The following is a 23317-nucleotide window of genomic DNA, read 5'->3' on the forward strand; positions in this document are numbered from 1 at the left end:
AAGCTTGAACAGACCCATAACCAGCAAAGAAATTGAATCGGTTATCAAAAATCTCCCAACAAATAAGAGTCCAGGACCAGATGGCTTCCCAGGGTAGTTCTACCAGACGTTTAAAGCAGAGGTAATACGTATCCTTCTCAACCTATTCCAAGAAATAGAAAGGGAAGGAAAACTTCCAGACTCATTCTATGAAGCCAGTATTACTTTGATTCCTAAACCAGACAGAGACCCAGTAAAAAAAGAGAACTACAGGCCAATATCCCTGATGAATATGGATGCAAACATTCTCAATAAGATACTAGCAAATCGAATTCAACGGCATATAAAAAGAATTATTCACCATGATCAAGTGGGATTCATTCCTGGGATGCAGGGCTGGTTCAACATTCGCAAATCAATCAACGTGATACATCACATTAATAAAAGAAAAGAGAAGAACCATATGATCCTGTCAATCGATGCAGAAAAGGCCTTTCACAAAATCCAGCACCCTTTCTTAATAAAAACCCTTGAGAAAGTCGGGATAGAAGGAACATACTTAAACATCATGAAAGCCATTTATGAAAAGCCCACAGCTAACATCATCCTCAATGGGGAAAAACTGAGAGCTTTTTCCCTGAGATCAGGAACACGACAGGGATGCCCACTCTCACTGCTGTTGTTTAACATAGTGCTGGAAGTTCTAGCATCAGCAATCAGACAACAAAAGGAAATCAAAGGCATCAAAATTGGCAAAGATGAAGTCAAGCTTTCGCTTTTTGCAGATGACATGATATTATACATGGAAAATCCGATAGACTCCACCAAAAGTCTGCTAGAACTGATACAGGAATTCAGTAAAGTTGCAGGATACAAAATCAATGTACAGAAATCGGTTGCATTCTTATACACTAACAATGAAGCAACAGAAAGACAAATAAAGAAACTGATCCCATTCACAATTGCACCAAGAAGCATAAAATACCTAGGAATAAATCTAACCAAAGGTGTAAAAGATCTGTATGCTCAAAATTATAGAAAGCTTATGAAGGTAATTGAAGAAGATATAAAGAAATGGAAAGACATTCCCTGCTCATGGATTGGAAGAATAAATATTGTCAAAATGTCAATACTACCCAAAGCTATCTACACATTCAATGCAATCCCAATCAAAATAGCACCAACATTCTTTTCGCAACTAGAACAAGCAATCCTAAAATTCATATGGAACCACAAAAGGCCCCGAATAGCCAAAGGAATTTTGAAGAAGAAGACCAAAGCAGGAGGCATCACAATCCCAGACTTTAGCCTCTACTACAAAGCTGTCATCATCAAGACAGCATGATATTGGCATAAAAACAGACACATAGACCAATGGAATAGAATAGGAACCCCAGAACTAGACCCACAAAAGTATGGCCAACTCATCTTTGACAAAGCAGGAAAGAACATCCAATGGAAAAAAGACAGTCTCTTTAACAAATGGTGCTGGGAGAACTGGACAGCAACATGCAGAAGGTTGAAACTAGACCACTTTCTCACACCATTCACAATAAAACTCAAAATGGATAAAGGACCTGAATGTGAGACAGGAAACCATCAAAACTCTAGAGGAGAAAGCAGGAAAAGACCTCTCTGACCTCAGCCGTAGCAATCTCTTACTCGACACATCCCCAAAGGCAAGGGAATTAAAAGCAAAAGTGAATTACTGGGACCTTATGAAGATAAAAAGCTTCTGCACAGCAAAGGAAACAACCAACAAAACTAAAAGGCAACCAACGGAATGGGAAAAGATATTTGCAAATGACATATTGGACAAAGGGCTAGTATCCAAAATCTATAAAGAGCTCACCAAACTCCACACCCGAAAAACAAATAACCCAGTGAAGAAATGGGCAGAAAACATGAATAGACACTTCTCTAAAGAAGACATCCGGATGGCCAACAGGCACATGAAAAGATGCTCAACGTCGCTCCTTATCAGGGAAATACAAATCAAAACCACACTCAGGTATCACCTCACGCCAGTTAGAGTGGCCAAAATGAACAAATCAGGAGACTATAGATGCTGGAGAGGATGTGGAGAAACAGGAACCCTCTTGCACTGTTGGTGGGAATGCAAAGTGGTGCAGCCGCTCTGGAAAGCAGTGTGGAGGTTCCTCAGAAAATTAAAAATAGACCTACCCTATGACCCAGCAATAGCACTGCTAGGAATTTATCCAAGGGATACAGGAGTACTGATGCATAGGGGCACTTGTACCCCAATGTTCACAGCAGCACTCTCAACAATAGCCAAATTATGGAAAGAGCCTAAATGTCCATCAACTGATGAATGGATAAAGAAATTGTGGTTTATATACACAATGGAATACTATGTGGCAATGAGAAAAAATGAAATATGGCCTTTTGTAGCAACGTGGATGGAACTGGAGAGTGTGATGCTAAGTGAAATAAGCCATACAGAGAAAGACAGTTACCATATGGTTTCACTCTTATGTGGATCCTGAGAAACTTAACAGGAACCCATGGGGGAGGGGAAGGAAAAAAAAAAAAAAGAGGTTAGAGTGGGAGAGAGCCAAAGCATAAGAGACTGTTAAAAACTGAGAACAAACTGAGGGTTGATGGGGGGTGGGAGGGAGGAGAGGGTGGGTGATGGGTATTGAGGAGGGCACCTTTTGGGATGAGCACTGGGTGTTGTATGGAAACCAATTTGACAATAAATTTCATATATTAAAAAAAATAAATAAATAAAACAACCAGAAGGTCAAATAAATAAATAAATAAATAAATAAATGTACATAGCAACAACTGAAAATAAAAACTCAATGGTCCAAAACCTTAGGGATGTAGCCAAAGTGGTTCTATGAGAGAAGTTTTTAGCAATACAGGCCTACTTCAAGGAGCAAGAAAAGTCTCAAAAAACCTAACCTTACATCTAAAGGAGCTAGGAAAACAAAAAACAAAAAACCTAAAACCTGCAGAAGGAAGGAAATAATAAAGTGTAGAGAAGAAATAAATGATACAGAAACTAAAACAATAATAAAAGAGATGAATAGAACCAGGAGCTGTTTGTGGAAGAAAAAAAAAATAAAATCTATAGTAGTCTTCAAGAAAAAAAAAATCCTAAAATACTATCACAAAAAAGCAAATAACAACCAACACTACAGAAATACAAACAAGTTTAAGAAAATATTATGAAAAACTATATGCCAACAAATAGGTTGACCTAGAAGAAATTGAAATTTCTAGAAACACATAAACTACAAAAACTGAAAAAAATTGAACAGGCTGATAACCAGCAAATAAGTTCAATCAGTAATGAAAATACTGCCAAAAAACAAAATTCCAAGACCAGATGGTTTCACAGGAGAAAACTACCAAACATTTAAAGAAGAATTAATACTTACTCTTCTCAAACTATTCAAATAAATAGAAAAATAAGGACAACTTCCTAATTAATTCTACAAAGTCAGCATTATCCTGATATTCAAACCAGATAAAGAAACCAAAGAAAAGAGAACTAACGCTAATATCTCTGATGGACATAGAAACAAAAATCCTCAACAAAATGCTAGCAATGATTTTAAAAAATCTTTCACCAAGATCAAGTGGTATTTATTCCCGGGTTGCAAGGGTGGTTTAATATTCACAAATCAATCAATGTGATATATTACATCAATAGTAGAAAGGATAAGAGTCATAAGATCATTGTAATTGATGCAGAAAAACACACTTGACAGAGAACAACATCTTTTTATGACAACCCTCAAAAAGAGGTTTAGAGAGGGGCACCTGGGTGGCTCAGTTGGTTAAGTGTCCAACTTTGGCTCAGGTCATGATCTCACAGTTCATGGGTTCCAGCCCTGTGTTGGGCTCTATGCTGACAGTTCAGAGCCTGGAGCTTGCTTTGGATTCTGTGTCTCTCTCTCGACCTCTCCCTCGCTTGCACTCTCTCAAAAATAAATAAAAATTTAAAGAATAGGTTTAGAAGGACCATACCTCCATATAATAAAGGACATCTATGAAAAAAACTGAGCTAATATCATCCCTAGTGGCAAAAAAATGACAGCTTTTCCCTTAACACCAGGAACAAGACAAGGACATCCTCTCTCAACACTTTTATTCAACATAGTACTTCAAGTCCTAGCCTCAGCAATCAGACAACAAAAAGAAATAAAATGAATCCATTTTGGTAAAGAAGAAACCAAACTTTGCACATGACATCATAATATATATAGAAAACCCTTAAGACTCCACCAAAAAACTGCTACAACTGATAAATTTAGTAAAGGTACAGGATACAAAATCAGTATACAGAAATTTGTTGTATTTCTATACACTAACAATGAAGCAGCAGAAAGAGAATTTTTTTAAAATCCCATTTATAACATCACCAAAAAATAATAAGATACCTAAGAATAAACTCAAAGAGGTGAAAGACCCATAGTGTGAAAGCTATAAATCACTGATGAAAGAAATTCAAGAAAACACAAACAAATGGAAATATGTTCCATGCTTATGGATTCAAAGAGCAAAAGTTGTTAAAATGTCTCTACTACCCAAAGTAATCTACACAATTAATGCGATCCCTATCAAAATACCAACAGTATTTTTCACAAAACTGGAACAAACAATCCTAAAATATGTATGGAACTACAAAAGACCCCTAATAGCCAAATCAGTCTTGAAAAAGGAAAGCAAAGCTGGAGGTATAACAATTCTAAAATTCAAGTTATATTACAAAGTTGTAGCCATCCAAACAGTATGGTCCTGGCACAAAAAGAGACACATACATCAATACAAAAGAAAAGAAAACCCAGAAATAAACCTACAAATATATGGTCATTAATGTTTGACAAAGGAAGGATATCCAAGGGGGAAAGACAGTCTCTTCAACAAATCGTGCTGGGAAAACTGGAAAGACACAAGCACAAGAATGAAACTGGACCATTTTCTCATACCACACACAAAAGTAAAATCAAAATGAATTAAAGACCTAAATGTGAGACCTGAAACCATAAAAATCTTAGAAGTGAACAAAGGCAGTAACCTCTTTGACATTGGCTATAGCAACTTTTTTCTAGATAGGTCTCTTGAGACAAAGAAAACAAAAGCAAAAATAAACATGGAAGTACATCAAAATGAAAAGTTACTGCACAGTTAAGGAAACAATCAACAGAACTAAAAGGCAACCTATGGAATGGGAGAGGGTATTTGCAAATGACATGTCAGATGATGGGCTAGTATGCAAAACACAGAAAGAACATATAAAACTCAACACCCAAAAAACAAATAATCCAATTTAAAAATGGGCAGAAGACATGAACACACACTTCTCCAAAGAAGACATTCACATGGCACATGTGAAAAGATGCTCAATATCACTTATATTCAGGGAAATACAAATCAAAACTACAATGAGATATTATGTCACACCTGTCAGAAAGGCTAAAATCAACAATACAAGAAACAACAGGTGTTGCTGAGGGTGTGGAGAAAGGGGAACCCTCTTGCACTGTTTATGGGAATGCAAACTGGTGCAGCCACTCTGGAAAACAGTATGGAGGTTCCTCAAAAAGTTAAAAATAATATTATCCTACGATCCAGCAATCGCACTACTGGGTATTCATCCAAAGAATACAAAAACAATAATCCAAAGGGATACATGCACCTCTCTGTTTATAGCAGCATTATTTACAAGTGTCAAACTATGAAATAGTCCAAGTACCCATCAATTGATGGATAAAAATGTGGTATATATACAAGAGAATATTATTCAACCATAAAAATGAATGTAACCTTGCCATTTGCAACAACATGGTTGTAGCTAGAGAGCATTATGCTAAGTGAAATAAGTCACAGAAGGACAAATACCACATGATTTCACTTATGTAGAATTTAAAAACCATAACACATGAGCAAAGGAAAAACAAGAGAGAGACAAACCAAGAAACAATCCCTTAATTATTATAGAGAACTGATGGTTATGAGAGGAGAGGTGAGGTAGTTGGGTGGGGGATAGGTTAAATAGGTGATGGGGATTAAGGATGGAACTTGCTGTGATGAGCACCGGGTGTTGTATGGAATTGTTGAATCACTATATTGTACACATGAAACTAATGGTCACTGTCTGTTTAAATGGAATTTAAGTACCTTTTTTTTAAATGTTTATTTGTTTTGAGAGACACAGTGCATGTGTGAGCAGGGGAGGTGCAGAAATAGAGAATCCCGAGCAGGGTCTGTGCCGTCAGTGTGAAGTATGACGTGGGGCTCGATCTCAGGAACCATGAGATCATGACCTGAGCTAAAATCAAGTCAGACACCTAACCAAGTAAGCCACCCAGATGCCCCCTACCTAAATAAAAACATTAAGGGATGCCTGAGTGGCTCAGTCAGTGAAGCGTCCAACCTCGGCTCAGGTCATAATCTCCTGGTCACTGAGTTTAAGCCCCACATCAGGCTCTGTGCTGACAGCTCACAGCCTGGAGCCTGCTTCAGATTCTGTGTCTCCCTCTCTCTCTCTGCTCTTCCCTTTCTCGCTCTCTGTCTCTCTTTAAATACACATTTAAAAAAATTGTTTTAGGGGCGCCTGGGTGGCGCAGTCGGTTAAGCGTCTGACTTCAGCCAGGTCACGATCTCGCGGTCCGTGAGTTCAAGCCCCGCGTCAGGCTCTGGGCTGATGGCTTGGAGCCTGGAGCCTGTTTCCGATTCTGTGTCTCCCTCTCTCTCTGCCCCTCCCCCGTTCATGCTCTGTCTCTCTCTGTCCCAAAAATAAATTTAAAAAAAAATTGTTTTAACTATAAAAAACAAAATACAAAAAACGATGCTTTGTTTTACCTCACAGTAAATTTGTGATTAACTATATGATTTTCAACACACACAATTGTGTGAACAAATAGAACACTTTATATACACATTTACTATTATCAAATACTTCACTATAGATGCAAATCTATATAAATATACTGATGCTAAAATAAACCTCAAAATACGACTTATCTAAAAATACAAAAATAGAAGTCAAATTTCTAGACGCTACAAGCCACAATTTTAGTCAAAAGCTTGGTTAAGGTTAGTTACATAAAAATTCCCACACTGAACAACAACAACAACAGCAACAAAAAATGGACTTTAACAAACATTCAGATGGACCAAAACATGGATGTTATTCTAGTGAGAAATAAATTGGGGAGTACAAAATGCACTTGTGAGACAGGCCATAAAACAAGAAATGTTTTATAGAGTCTTAAAATACCTATACAAGAAAATGCTTTCATCAGAAGGTAATTTGTTGAGCAGCAATGATTGGAATTCAAGTGAAAAAGCAGCTGGGGAAGGACGATTTACAGAATGAAAACTTCCAACCTTCATCTTGGAAATGGACAACTGGTATGGCTAGATGAACATTCAACTACCAGAATTAACAAAGAACAAAACTAAACAGTAACCAACCAATCATTTTGAAACTATTGCTTTGAGTTTTTATTTTTACTTATCCTTTGGGCATGTCTAGAAATCTACTATTTTAGTATTATGTTTTATGTTTTTCCCACACTCTCTAGAAGAATACACTGTGTGGTTAGCGCAGCACTATAAGAGAACATGTCCACCTTCGACTGTGTGGTTGGACACTCTTCATCAGGCCACAGTCAGATTCGGATAGGCTGAATTTTATAAACCCTAGGCTATCCTGGCTAAAAGAGCACTAATGAAGCTAATATCCACTACAGTACTCAGCATGAGTAACTCATGAATCAGAGGTGCCAAGTGGCCACGCCCCAGAGCAAAGTCAGACTTAAAGACAAGAAGAGAACTGGGTTTAAATTGTGCATCTTGTTCTTACTGTGTGACCAAGAGAAAAGTACTAAATCTAAACATCTGTTTAACTCATCTCCAAAAGGGGAGGAATATTATCTCTATTATAGCATTATAGTTAAAAAAAAAAAAAAAGAGGTAATGTATTTAAATGTTATAAGTGCCATCTATTCCAAACCCTGGTTTTCAACTTTGACATAAAAGTCATACATGTGATTTTATATCATCTTTTATATCATCTTTGAGAAAATATATATGTAATATAGGGACTGATACATGGGGGTCTCAATATGTACCTGTCAGAAGCAGGTAAAGTGGTATGGTTGGAGAAAAAGGCCACTTGTCCCCATCATTTAAATATTTTCGACTCGAAGGAACAAAACCTTGCCATAGCCTACAACATACAAGTCCATTCAGTTAAACTCAGTGTTACAGGCTACATAAGAAAAAAGAAGAGACATCCTCTCATCTTCACAGAGTTCAATCTAGAAGCGTATGACACCAAGTAATGGTCAATGCTGAAATCCAAGATTGCCTTAAAATAGCAAATTTAATCATGGTTTTCCTATATAAATTTGGTGGTAAAATAAGACCTGAATTTGGACTAGATGCTTCATACTCTTCACTCCTGTACTAGATATAAACATTCTTGCATCCTAATTTCCATTATGTGGCAAGGTCCTTAATCTCCACTACTGATGTGACTTGTTGGGTGCTGCATGAACTTCTGAAAAAAAATCAGTATTCCAAATTTCAAAACACATGCAGTCCAAGAATTTCAGAGAAGACAGTTTTAACAATCTCTGCATAAGCAAAAAAAGAGGCAACAGCTGCATTAAGAGATAAACTACTGAAGATAGAAACTTGTGGTTTAAGAATTTATTTTCTGTCTTAAAGCAGTACTTGCTTAGAACCCTTGATTATTTATTCCAATATGGACACAGTGACACAACTTACATCATTAAGTTCTTGGAGAACCAAGAGATGATACCCATGAAATGCTTTAAACATTGTCTGACACAAAGTTAGTACCCAATAAATGCCATGTTATAGTAGTGTCTAGAAAAATATTTTGAACATTTACTAGGAAAAGGCAAAGAGATGAGTATGTAGCTCACTCTACTATATATCATATTTTATTTAAACAAATCCAAGGGTATTCGTTGGCCTATGTCACACATGTTTGTTTCTCCTATCAGGCCTCAGAACTAGAATTAGTGCAAGTCACAAAGGTACGTAGCCATTTCAGGTATGCAAACAAGCATTTGGAGCTGATAAAGTACAGTAAGACTTCAAGCTCTTAATGCAGTAATAATATTATCTGAAAAGAAATGATCTATGAAAGACTCAAGAGCAGCCTAGAGGAATGTTTCCAGAATTTAACATACAAACTAATGATCCAGAGTTTTTGTTAAAATTCATATCCTGATTTAATGTGGTGGGGTCACACATTCTGCATTCGAGTTTTCAGGTAACCTCAACTCTGTTGATCTAGAAGCCCACACTGAGAGTAGAGGAGGCCCCAGAGCAGTGGCCCTCCCAGTATATCCACAACATCACAATCTCCTGGGAAGATAGAAATGCAAACCCTAGAGCATAAGGAAAACCTTGGAGATCATTGATGAGCTCTTTCCATCCAGTCATATTAGTTACTCTGAGAATAAAAGACTACTTTTTTAAAAAATACTTTACAAATAAAAATAAGGGCACCTGGGTGGCTCCAACAGTTAAGTGTCCGACTTCAACCCAGGTCATGATCTGACAGTTCATGGGTTCGAGCCCCATATCAAGCTCTGTGCTGACAGCTTTGGATTCTGTGTCTCCCTCTCTTTCTGCCCCTCCCCCATTCATGCTGTGTCCCTCTCAAAAATAAACATTAAATTTTTTTACTGAAAATAAAAATAAAAATAGCACACTAAAACATGTTGTGTAAATAAGAAAAGCAATTTATCTCTATACAATTTCCAAAAGTGTAATCCCTACAATTATACTTCAAATGTAGACTTTTATAAGAATCCTGATCTGATCAACACTAGGCAAATATAATTTGTAGAATCCTCAGTAGGACCACTTATCAACTACTCACAAAGTAAATCATGTCCATTTTACCTAGGTAACAAAGGTATGATTGTGTAAGGAAACCAGACTAGTTTTCTATTTCCATGTGCTGAGAGCATAAGTAACCACATCATGGTTTAGCCAACTTGTCCACAGTAATGTTTACATAATGCCTGCTTATTGTGTAAATACATGTGGACATTTTGATTTACAGCTATAGATGATCTGTTTGCATACACAGATACACAGATGTATAAATAATGGTACATTAATGGTTTGAAACACAATATTCTTGAAGGACAAAAACCTTAAGGGTAAATTACAAACATACAATGTCATGACCAGAGAAAAGATTTCAGTTTTGTGAATGGGAAGCCAATTGATAATTCAAAATTTGGGGAAAACCTACTTAACATAACGGATGCATTGAGAATTCAGATTCGGCATTTTTTTTTTTCAACTTCCAAGCATGAATACAGACATTCAGCTCTCAGTCAAAACCTAAGCACACAGGTCAATCCTTTATTTCAAAGGAGTCAGTAACAGACTGTAAAGCACCACACCTGCTTCAGGATTAGCACTGTAATTTTTGCTAGGACCACAGATTTTTTAATTTGTTTTAACATTTATTCATTTTTGAGAGATAGAGCGTGTGGGGGGGAGGGGGCAGAGAGAGAGACAGAGACAGAGAGGGAGACACAGAATCTGAAGCAGGCTCCAGGCTCTGAGCTGTGAATACAGAGCCCAATGCAGGACTTGAACTATGAGATCATAACCTAAGCTGAGGTTGGACACCTAACCAACCCAGCCACTCAGGCGCCCCTTAGGACAACGGTTTTCTAACAGTGATTCTCTCAAGATACATCTTAGATGTTGCATCCAGGGGAAGAGTACCTCAGGTGCCTAGTGAATACAGGCCAGGCATGCTGTTCAACAACCTACCACGGATCAAACAGTCTCCACCACAAAGAATTACCTGACGTCAAATACCAAGGGTGCTAGGATTAAGAAACACTGATTTAAGTGACAGAGGCTGCCAAGATACACACTCAACGTCCTTGGTGCATCATCAGTGCATTCCCAGCACGGTGTTCAGCACAACAACAAATATTTGTTGATAATCAAATAAACTACCTTGGTGTAGATGGGAGACGAAAAACAATGATAAAGGGGTTATTACACGTGTAGTATCTAAATTCCAAAACAAAATCACAGTTATTGTCAAAACTGAAATTTAACAAATCATCTAGCTTTACTTCTCTAGTTGGGGGAAAAATAGCTTCATACGAACATGATATACAGTGTACTAGTGTGGCAGTGTTCTAAGGGGTGCAGTGGAAGCTGGCCTCTTCATAAAAGTAAGTATCCTAAGTTAATTAAAATTAGTTTTTACTTCTAATAGTATAAGGATACCATCCTTTTCTTTTTTTTAATTTTTTTTTAACGTTTATTTATTTTTGAGAGACAGAGACAGACAGAATATGAGCAGGAGAGGGGCAGAGAGAGAGGGAGACAGAGAATGTGAAGCAGGCTGCAGGCTCTGAGGTGTCAGCACAGAGCCCAATGCGGGGCCCGAACTCACAAACCGCAAGATCATGACCTGAGCCTAAGTTGAACGCTTAACCTACTGAGCCACCCAAGCGCCCCAGGGTCCCATCCTTTTCTAAGTATTTCCTCTATAAAAATTAAAACTAATGTGACATAAATAATAAGTGATATTTCACAAGCAGGAAACACAAAATGTAATTGTTTTCCAAAAACACCAAATCACAGACCTCTGTGGCCTACAGGCATTTATACTTCTGAGAATTCTGGGATTTAAAATGTCATGAGAAATTCTAAACTGGCTTACATTTTTGAAACACAGGAACTGACAGTCACAAGGCCAAACATACCCTTAATAATCGATTCAGCTGCATACAGATCTCGTTTGTAGGTCACCTAAAGGACCAAAAAAAAAAAAAAAAAAGTCATTAGACTTAACAGACCAGGAAGGAATGTGAGAGCAATAAAATTATGCCCCAAAGGAAATTATTATGGAGAAACTATGAACACATACTATGGACAATTTATAAATTATAACAACATTACCAAGTTCAGAAAAATATATTCTATTTCTGCAAACTGCTTAATATTGGATTTTAGATCTTTAAATTGAGATATTATGTGGCAGTGGTTACCAAAATCTTATTAATATAATTCAAATACTATTTCCAAGACAACGTGGTAGTGTTTAAATAAAAGCACCAGCACTGGAGGTTATTACTGTTTCATAGTAAAGTTTTATGGTGTAAGGAAGGAAGAAAAGTATGTGTAACAAAAAAATCACAAAATTGCATTTTTAGTTCAAATGAGATGATTCTCAAAGATTCATTCACATTAAGGGGTGCCCGGGTGGCTCAGTCAGTTACACGTCTGACTCAGCTGGAGTCATGATCTCGCGGTTCACAAGCTCAAGACCCGCATGCGGTTCTGTGCTGACAGCTCAGAGCCTGAAACCTGCTTCTGCGTGTCTCTACCTCTCTGCCCCTCCCCCACTTGTACACGTTCTCAAAAATAAATTTTAAAAAAAGATTAATTCACATTAAGAGAGACTTCATTCTGAACGGAGATCTTTATGTAGACAAGGTTCACGTTTCAAGCTTTTTATTGACATATGCATCTAATAGAGACTAGATGGTACCATCATGTACATAAGAACAATCATTATCTTTCCTTAAGAACATATATACATCCTCCTTCTAACTGTAACCTGCTTTAGTCCAATGGCACATACTTCCCAGAACACAGCCATGAGTTCAAATAGAGCCTGTCAGGTGTATGGGTCTGCAGAATTAGTTCTCACATCAGAATTGAAAAACCTAGAAGCTAAGTACTACATTGATAAGTACTATAAGCTTAGGAGTTAGTTTACCATTAAAGTACCCAGATGATTTTGATGAAAAGGGTCTACAAACACACTTTGAAAAATCCTTAACAAATTAGTGTATTTCTGTATCTGTTACTCATACTTCTTTTCCTTCAGATTATCTCATAACTAGACTTCTATAGAAACTGTGTTCAGCCCAAGTTGCTCAGGGCACTTCTACTCAAAATAGACTCCCCTGCTATGCCTTTATCCTGGTAGGTAAATCCCGATGCAAAACTATACCCTAAAATTCAAAATTAAAGTAGTAGCTAACAGGGGTGCCTGGGTGGCTCAGTCAGTTGAGTGACAAACTTTGGCTCAGGTCATGATTTCATGGTTCGTGGGTTTCAGCCAGGAATCAGGCTCTGCACTGACAGCAAGCAGCCTACTTGGGCTTCTCTCTCTCTCTCCCCCTCTCTCTCTTCCCCTCCCCCACTGGCTTGCCTGCTCTCTCTCAAAATAATACACTTAAAAAAACAAACAAAAAGTAGTAACTAACCTAAGATAGAAAGCTGCTTGAGCCTTCAACTAAACTATTAAAGTCAAATATGGCATTGCTACATCATTGCCAAAACAAGCATATACCAACCAAAACTAGTACAATAGTTCCTGATCCACAATATAATTCCATTATCTGGATACAAAACAGATGTATTCACCAAATTAAACACTATATTGATCTCATTCATTCATTCAACAAAAGTTTATCAAATAACTACTATGTTCTAGGTCCTATTCTGTTTTGGGAATAGAGAATGAAAAGAAGGAGCAAAATGCCTTAACCTATGAAAACAACATTTTGGTGGAGAAATTTTCTTAGAAGAAATGCATCAAGTAAGTTCTTCTTCTGTGTTCTTGAAAACCCAAAGTCAGCTAGGTATCTAAAATCAGGCTTCAATATTTGTAATTCAAATGAGACACTAGTGTTTTTCTGTAATAATTTTCTGCTGCATAGGGCAAACTTAGACCTGAACGGCCTAATTACCATTATTCATTTTGTATTCTTTCCTGCTATAAGGAATAAAACTGCATTCAAAATTAAAATAGAGGAACTATGAAAGTACCTTATACTGTTTTTTTTTTCAAGGAGATTTTGACACATTTTTTTAACTTACAGAAAAATTGGTCTCAAATCCTAAAATCCCTTTTCTAGCATTCTTGCAACACTTAAAAGTTTTGCATTGCAATCAATCTTAGTAAGACACACATTTTTATCACCTAAAGGTCCTTTCTCCACTATTATTAAATCATTAACCGTATAAACAACAAAGACTCCTCCATTTCCTTTTGTCTACTCTTTCTTGTAGGCTGTAGATACTGACTATACACAGATTAAAGCTTTTATTTTTTACTAATATCTTCTACATAATGCCTTACATCTACTACTTGAACTCCACTTCTCACCAAACACAGATTTAATGAAAATAAAGTACAAAATGTTTCTCACAAACTCGTAAAATACTGCATTTAAAAATAGCTTTCTTTTTTTCCTAATTGAAAGTTAACGTACTTCAAAGGGAACAAACAGTACTGGAAAATGCTGTAATTCTGAACTGATGAGTTATACTTTTTCTGTCAAACTTTTACCGTAATATGGGTTGCCCTTGCCTTATTTTTTTAATTTTCTAAAGTTTATTAGATCAGTTTTGAAGTTGATTTCCTTCTGTCAGCATGATCTGTAGTTTTCCTTTGACCTTGCACAATGCATTATGAAAATTCGTTACTTTAAAACATCAACCCTTAAGTGAATCAGAGGATTGAGGCTCTCTTCCATCACTCATTTTCACACCACTCAGTAGAGGCTCAGGAGCCGCCTGAAGACCAGGGCAGGTGCTCTGTGCGCCTGAGGCTCAGGGCCCCGAATGTGCCCCACAGCTATCCATTCTGTCTCTTTTCTTTGTGCTTCTGTGCAGTATTTCATCTGAGCTAAGTGTGTAACTGCAGGAAAAAACTACTCCATGGAAAAGAAGCTTGAAACTCAGAGCCAGAGCGGTGGTCTTCTGGTTCCGTGGCCAGGGCTCCCTCAGCTGCCTCAGGGTGGGTCCCCAAGACCACCACCATCACACCTTCTTGTGTTGCTCAGTGTCAGCACTCGATGTAGGAATTTAGATTTCTCAGTGCCCAGTTCAGTTGGCCACCGTCTTCGGTAAATTAGAGAACACGTAATCCCTATCTTTCCCATCTTTTACCTTGTAAGAAAATGAATATGTCACTGCAATGATTAGAAGCCTGAAAACAATAAATTTTAAAAATAGAGTATGGTGTGTTATTAGACACAAATGTGGATTTGGGGATATATTGATTTTATTTATTTCATCAATTGGATCTATCTGAAGATATTCTTTCGTCTACACTGGATGACTAGATGAAAACCTCTGAAAATAAACAAGGTCACCACATTGCATTTTTGAAATTAAGAAGTGAGACTATTTTGTTTCTTCTGTTTTAAACAAAGATGGCAGAACACTTGGATCTTAAAAAAAAAAAAAAAAAAGGTAGTTCTCATCAAAAGGATTCCTGAAAAGTCAGTTATTCCAGTAATATGTGATGACTCAAACAATTCAGAAGCTCCTCCTAAACAAGTATTTTCAGACAATGGAACACAGTTGAATTTCTTTAATACCTGGTTATAAATCTTTTATGCCTTAAGGATAGTTCTAACATTTAAAAACAAAAAACCTATTCAATTAGTCTGTATAGTGTAGTGAGCATGTATTTAAATATATTGGGACAAAAATATGGTACAATTATAAACTAAAGGAGAAGTTCTTATGTCTACTAGATGAAACTTTGTAAAAGTAATAATGTGTTCACTAAGGCCTCGCAAGGCACAACCCCTCAAGGGAAAGGAAGAGAGCCAATTCCTACTCCAGAAATCAGTCCTGCTCTCTTCTTTGTCCCAGGGAGTGGGGGACATCCTCTACCCTGCACGGTGATTTAAATGTTTCCTCCAGGCCACAGAGGAGCTACTCCAAGAGAGGTGCCTAACTCTGAGCATTTACTTCTTGCATTTACTTTTACAAAAAAGTATGTAAAATACAAAATGTCCCTCTTGGGATTTCTGGTGGCAGTTCAAAGAGTTCTACAGGCACGAGACATGCCTAGTCACTCCTCACATCACGGTGGGAGACAACTCCCTGACTTCTGAGGGGTAGGGAAATGTATCCTGGATCCATGTTTCAGAATCCTCCCTTGCCTTACTTTTTTATGGTTGTAAAATGACTCCTGAAATGCATTTTTCAGCCTGTCAAGATTTGTGAATCACGTGCCAGGTACTTGGCTCAGCCATCTGATTCCAGTATCAGTTTTAGCCTCCTTGTACTAAATATTCTTTCAGATCTATATTTTTAAAAAATGGCAGCATCTTTAGTGCTAGTATAGAATTAGAACACTAAGTTCTAAGTGTAGATTCCATTGCTTTGGTTTAAAGAGAAACTGAAAAACTTTTACGCAGACAAAATGCCAGGACCTCAAAATTAAATGAGAAGCCTTTATACTGAAGACAGTTCACACAATGTCATCCAGATGCTCAACAAGGTGATACCAACAGCTAGGAAAATATCAGCAACAAGAAAAAAGCTGCGGGTGGGGGTTGCGGAGGAAGACAATGAGAGACAGGAGGAAGAGGAAACATAGAAGCTGCAACAACTACAGTATTTGTACTCAAAATAATTTCACATCAACAGAAGAAATGTGGTATCTATAAAAGACATCCTCACTGACATTAAAAGACTTTTTGCCCAATCCATTGTGTTAAGGACCCTTTTAGAATCCAAGATCCCATTCTTCAAACATTGTAAAGAAACGGGCTTCCCCCTATCCCTTCAGGTTTGTAAACTGATACTATAAGGCTGATCCCTCTGGGCCTAAGCTTGTGGAATGTTTATTAGTTTCCCAGGGTTACCATAACCAACCACAAACTGGGTGGCTTTGAGACTATTCTCTCACAGTACGGGAGGCAGGAAGTCCCAAATCAAGATGTCAGCAGGGCCATGTCCCCCTCTGAAAGCTTGATGTGTCAAAGAATGCTTCCAGGCCTCTTCCCACTTGGCTTTCCTTTGCGTGTAGAGGCAGCACTCCAGTCTCTGCCTCCATCATTAGTCACTGGCATCCTCCCTTTATCTCTCTCCCCCTTTGGCTATTCTTCTCTGTTGAATTCAGGGCCTACTCAATGACACTAAGACCTCATCTTAACTTCATTAGATCTGTAAAGATGTTTTTTGTTTTAATGTTTGTTTATTTTTAGAAAGAAAGAGAGACAGCAAGAGCAGGGGAGGGGCAGAGTGGGGGGGAGGGGCGGGGAGAGGATCCCAAAAGCAGGCTTTGTGTGGTCAGCGCAGAGCCCAAAGCAGGAATCGAACTCACAACCATGAGATCATGACCTGAGCTGAAATCAAGAGTTGGATGCTCGAGTGACTGAGCCACCTATGTCCCCTGTAAAGATACTTTCCAAATAAGGTCTCTTTCTCAAGTGCAGGAGTTAAGTTAAACTTGAACATAAGTTTGTGGGGGACACTTTAACCAGTAACAGCATCATGAAATGACTCACAAGGGGAATGATGAGAAGCACTTGGCAAGGCCAATCCCTGACTCTGGGCACAGACATTGGTGCCCATGAAAGGGAAGCCAAGCACCAAGATGTGAGCGCTAAAACTGTGTTGCTGGAGAAAGCAGTGAAATATGAGATTTCACAATTATTTTTTTTAATTGAAATAAATTGGTGAGGAACAAGTGGAAAATTTCAAGAGCAATGTGTTACTTTACTTTCATCTGCAAATCTCAGGGCACTTGACAAGTTTCAAAAAGGCTCTGAACACCCACAGAGATAGATCACCACACCCCCTAAGACATCAAAAATGAGGTCAGGGAGTGTTATGTTAACATGTTGTCTGCGAGTTTTCACTCCCTTCTCCCTCTGCCTACAAATTTATTTAGCACACAGTCAAAAGGGGCCTTACAGAGATAGGAGTCAGCATCTTGAACAAAACATCTACTTGGTAAACACCACAGTCCTCACAATATGTTCATCACCATCAGAGCCACATATAGAAAAGAATACACAGAATGAATAAAATATTTGCCTGCTGGATTGATGACATTTGGATACCCTTAAAAAAACAATAATATTGCATGGATTTTCTCCACCAGCCAATAATCCAGACATGCCAATATTTTGTAATTTCAGAACATTTCAAGTGTGTATGAGACAATCTTAGAATGCAGCAAGGCCCTTCAGTTTAACATACATAATACCTAATGAACTTAGTAGGTTTGCTTTCTGGTTTGTTTTCAAGTCAATGGGGAAATATGCCTTTGGATTCATAAAATCTTAGAGTTAAAATGAATCTTTCCTAACCAGATTTAGATACAAATATCACTATGACATTTATAAATTTTCATCCCATATTTCAAAAGCAGCAATACTTGAAAAAAGAAAACAACCCTACCCTATTCCAGAATAGATCGTTCAGTTCGACACATTTCCACCTTTATACAAACGAAAGCCACACTGTGAAACACTCCATCCTCCACAGGAAGCTTTAGTATGAGAGTGTTATCACTTCATTCCCTCCAAAACAAATAATTTGTCATTATGAGTCAAACCTTATTACATTCAAGAGTCCAACTGCTCACTGGGGCTATCAAGTGGGTCCAGTCATCCAGTCCACAGAGTCAGAACTATGGCCGATATTTCTTTAACCCAGTCAAGTTGGAGCCACCACCCCAGGGACCAGAAGGAAATGTTGCCACTTTGGGAAGCAGAGTTGCATCCTTAACCCAAAGCAGTATAAGGCAACAGAATAGAACGATATAGGGAGAGAGAAGGAAAAACAATGAGTAAAACCATCTTATCAGCTAAAATGGAATTTATTTGAATAAATTATCTCCAAGTGAATTTTCTTAAAACAAGGAAATAGAAATGATACCATACTTTGATGGCTCAGATAACCCAGTGAAACTCTGAATGCCTTTAATATATACATACATACATACACACACATACATACATACATTTTTTTCCTCAAAATATTCTTTCAGTATGAAACCACATATTTTTATACCACTTCTCCATTTCCTGAAGCAGCCAGAAAGTGTTTACACTTACAGAATGGGTTTTAGGAATGATATACAAGCATAGCCAAGACCCAGAGCAAAACACCAACTCCCTTACCTTCCAGAGGTCAGGTGATCCTTCCACAAGTTTGGCTTTAATGCGACCATATTTTAGAGCCAACTGTAAACATTCAGTTCCAAATTCCAAGTCATAGTCACTGCACTGGATAGAAAAAAAAAAAAAAAAAGGAGAAGAAGTTGTTTCAACATATTTTAAGTACAGCTTTTTTTTAAATTACATAATCAATACAGAAAAGATAGGGCCTAGAGAACTCATTAACTCTTTGATTAGCTACTTATTAATTGATTCGCTACTTATTAATCACAATACACAATACACAATAATTTTACCTGTGCCCTAAAAGTCAAAAAATATATACAGTGTAGGAAAATTGTAATCCCAAGTTTTAAACTTCCTCAATAGTTTTATGGGTCAAATAAACATAATGCTTTGCTTCCTTTGATTATAAGCTACCTTTCCAAGCATGTTTCTAAAATGTCTCAGAGTATGGCTGAAGATCCCTGTATCAGAATTTTATTTAACAAATACACGTATCCATCAAACTTCAACTCTGATATTTATATCAACATATTTTCAGGTCACAGCTCTTGTTCATTTTAATATTTTACTTGTCAACATATCATTTTTAAAAATGTGTATTTTTATTCTTAACTTGAAAACATTTCAGTATTCCATTATTAAACAGGAATGGAAAAGCCTCTCATAAACTTAGCAAAATACAAGCAACATTTTTAAGCATTTCAGGCAAAACTATTAAAATGACTAACAATTCAGGTGAATAATACTGGGTGCCAATTATGTCCAAGCTCTGTATTACATACCAGCACATAAAGATAAATGAGACATGTATTATGTCCTCAAGGAACTCACCTCTTAAAAAGGAGGCTGATCTAAAACAAATATTTTGCAACAGAATGTGATAAATGCAACACTAGAAATATATCTATAAGTAGACCAGGAAATAAAATACTTAATTCTGTGTAAAGGCATCAGAGAAGGCCTTTCAAAGGAAATGGTCTCTGATCTCACTCTAAAGACTGAATACAATTGGAGGAGAGAGGGATACCTTTAAGAGAAAAGGTGGCATAAAAACATACCAAAGTTTCAGACATCTGATAGATTTGGATTTTAGAATGAACATACCCATGTAAAGAAGACCAAAGAAAGGCCACAAATATCAGTATGAAATGCAGCACTTGTTGCCAATGTTGTACTGTTGTACTGGCGATTCCAAAATCCTAGCTACAGTGGTTTGGGAAGGTAATGGCGAAGAAAATAGAAGCATCAAATATACATAGTCCCAAGTTGACTAGGATGGTCTCAGCTTCTATCTTCCATTTTGATACACTTTAACATGACAGATTTCTTAGACATTATAATCTTTGAAAAGTATTACCAACATTAGTTATATGCAAATAAATGAATTTGTTAAACCTCTTTGTAATTCCAGCATCTGGTCTCGTTTAGCAGTACGTGAGACGTATGTACAGTCAACAGAATGTTCTCTTTAACACACGGTTAAATCTGAAAGATGACCAGTATTAGCCCTTTTCTTGACTCTTTTCAGAAACAAGATATTTACCACATTTGTAGGAAGACTTCAAAGTGCCCACGAAGTTCATACTGAGAGGAGACCATAGGAACAGGTGTTCCCTCCTGTCTTAGGTGGTACAAAGAGAATTACTGGATGCTAGACTCTTGCCGGCCACATATTGTACCATGAAAGATGACAACAGCCTACAAAGTGTATGAAGTCTTTAAGATTCCAGCCACTAGGGCCAATGAGAAACACAGAAAATTCTGGTCAGGTATATAGGAAATATATACTAGAAACAGAGGCTGAGCCATCTTGACAAAAAGAACAGCCCGAATTTGTCATTCATTGTTATAGACTAATAGTACAACTATTTATAAGGCTTTTGGTAATCTTTGCAATAAAATTAACTGTGGGGGTAAATTCAAAACTACACATGTTTAATGACCAATTAAATTTTGAATTTCTACATTTCTCTCTAACACTGATTAGGATTTCTATTTTTGTGTAACATATAGAAAGCTGGAAGAAGTCATGTTCTTTTCTGAAGAAAAAACAGGTAAGTTACCAAAGCAGAACTTTTCTTGAATCCACCAGAGCCAAGGTCACAAGAGGACCAAGCATCCTTAAATCTAAGAAAAGGCAGGCCTCCCCCAAGGACAGAGAGAATGCCATCACCAGCTTACAGACAGTACAACAGAAGAACAAGAGACATCAGGTGTTATACAAGCAGCTAAGAAGAAATAAGTAGAAAATTTCAACACATTGCTAAGTACTGAGTGGAGGTGAGTAGGAGAATATAGAACTTCTGGGAGCCACATACTCAACAGGAACTTTTACACCCCTGCAGGCTCCCCTTGTGCAACCTACTACTTTGGGCTCATGAATACTATATTATTATTTGAAGGTGACCGTGACTACACATACATTCTGAAGTCAAGACATGCACTAAGTATTTTTAAGTTAAAAATAAGAAATCAACAGTGATAAGACAGAATCTTTAAAATAAAACAATTCATATAAAGGCAGGCAGAAAAAGAAACACAACAGATGGAACAGAAAACAACTACCACAGTGGTAGATTTTTACATTAAGAAAGTTAATCAGTGTGTAATTGCTGAAAATTTAGATCTTTATGATTCAGCATAGGAATCATAGTGATATCACTGGTCACAAAAAATACACATACACACACTGACGCTAAGAACCCTCTGCCTCCATCAACCTGCAGCCCAAAAGAATGTCAAACAATATTCTTCCTAGGCAGAAGCCCTGAGGACACTGTCAGAGATCCCCAAATACGGTCCATCTCAGTCATGGTTATAATGAAACTCAAAGTCAACAAGCTCCACCTACAAAAGCCAACACGTACAGTCACCCAACAGATAAATATGACCAGAAAAAACAGATTTAACTGAAAACCAAGACTAACATGAAATCTAAAGTCAAAAAGGCAAAAATTAAAATGTTTACAGAAATTATGCAGTTAAAAAAAAAAGGACTAAAGCATGATAAGGGAGAAAGTGTTTATAACTATAAAATAGGGTAATATTTAAAAAGCAGAAACAGAGAAAAAAACAGTGACCACAAAGTCCAATATGTTAAAAAAGAAAGAAAAGAAAAAATAAAAGTCAGAAGGGAAGAACACAAAAGAGTAGGAGAAAGATCAAGTGTTTCAAAAAAAATTACAGTAATGAAGAACATGAGTTTCCAAATTAAAAAGTTTCAAGGAATGTAGAAGCTCATGAATGAAAATACACCAAACTCAATTAACAGCAGCAACAAAAGGTCTCCTATAAAGCAGGAGCCCAAATTGGTTGAGACATAATAGCAAGAATGAAAATTAGAAAAACAAAGGGATAGTTTCTCCATAACTTTGAAGGTAATGATTGTCAACATAAAACTGTACTTCAAAAACACTTTTTCATCACATGTGAGGAAAGGATATGGATTTCTACAAACACTGAGGCTCTCAACAGAATTTTAGTTCCTCTGCATTCTCTTTCATTTTGAGTTTCATAGGCTTTGTCTTTTTAGAGCAATTTTAGGTTTGCAGCAAAAGTTAATAGAAGGTATATGTATTTCCTATATACCCTCTACCTCCACATACTCACAGCTTCCCCCATTATCAAAATTCTACACCAGAGTGGACCATTTGCTAACATTGGTGAGCCTACACCAACACATCATTATCACTTCAAGTCCACAGTTAACACTAGGATTCACCCAGCGTTTTTACATTTTATGAGTTGGCACAAATGCGTAATGTATTTCATCATTTTGGTACCATAAAGAGTATTGTCCCTGCCTTAAAAATTCTCTGCACTCCTTCTATTCATCCTCCTCCTTGCCTCCAACCCCTGGTAACCACTGAATTTTTCCTGCCTCCATAGTTTTGCCTTTTCCACAAGTCATATACTTGCACTCACAGTACGTGGCCTGTTCAGATTGTTTTGTTTTGTTTTCACATAAAAGCATGCATTTAGGTTTCTTGTATGTCTTTCATGTCTTCTTCAATCATTTTTTAGCCCTGGGTAATATCCCATTTTCTGGATATACCAGTTTATGTATGCATTCACCTTTCTGGCTTGCTTCCAAGTTTTGGCAATTATGAAAAAAAGCTGGTATAAACATTCACGTGTAGGTTTTTGTGTGGGACATAAGTTTTGTGCTCGTGTGAGTAAACAAGAAGTGCAATGCCTGGACCATATGGTAGGAGTATGTTTAGTTTTATAAGAAAACTGTCAAATGGTCTTTCCAAGTGTATATGCTGTCCTACATTCATTCTTGCCAGGAATGAATGAATTCCTGTGGCTCTGTATCCTCACCAGCATTAGGTGTTGGCATTCTAAATTTTAGCCACTCTAATAGATGTACAGTGATATCT

At 37.2% G+C, this 23317-nt stretch overlaps 1 protein-coding gene across 2 annotated transcripts in view; it reads right to left on the reverse strand.

Moving 5' to 3' along the window:
- CRPPA (CDP-L-ribitol pyrophosphorylase A) overlaps positions 1-23317 on the reverse strand; it is a 332720-nt gene that overhangs the window by 206068 nt on the left and 103335 nt on the right. For both annotated transcript variants that reach the window (XR_007150469.1, XM_047850755.1), the window contains exons 4-5: positions 18933-19037; positions 11748-11793 (exon numbers count right to left, since the gene is read on the reverse strand). Coding sequence is in view for 1 of the 2 variants with exons in the window: in XM_047850755.1 (XP_047706711.1) it covers positions 11748-11793; positions 18933-19037 (151 nt within the window). In the remaining variant the exon portion in view is untranslated. The remainder of the gene's footprint in view (positions 1-11747; positions 11794-18932; positions 19038-23317) is intronic.

The sequence above is a fragment of the Prionailurus viverrinus genome, chromosome A2 (genome assembly GCF_022837055.1).
Source record: "Prionailurus viverrinus isolate Anna chromosome A2, UM_Priviv_1.0, whole genome shotgun sequence".
Lineage (NCBI taxonomy): Eukaryota > Metazoa > Chordata > Mammalia > Carnivora > Felidae > Prionailurus > Prionailurus viverrinus.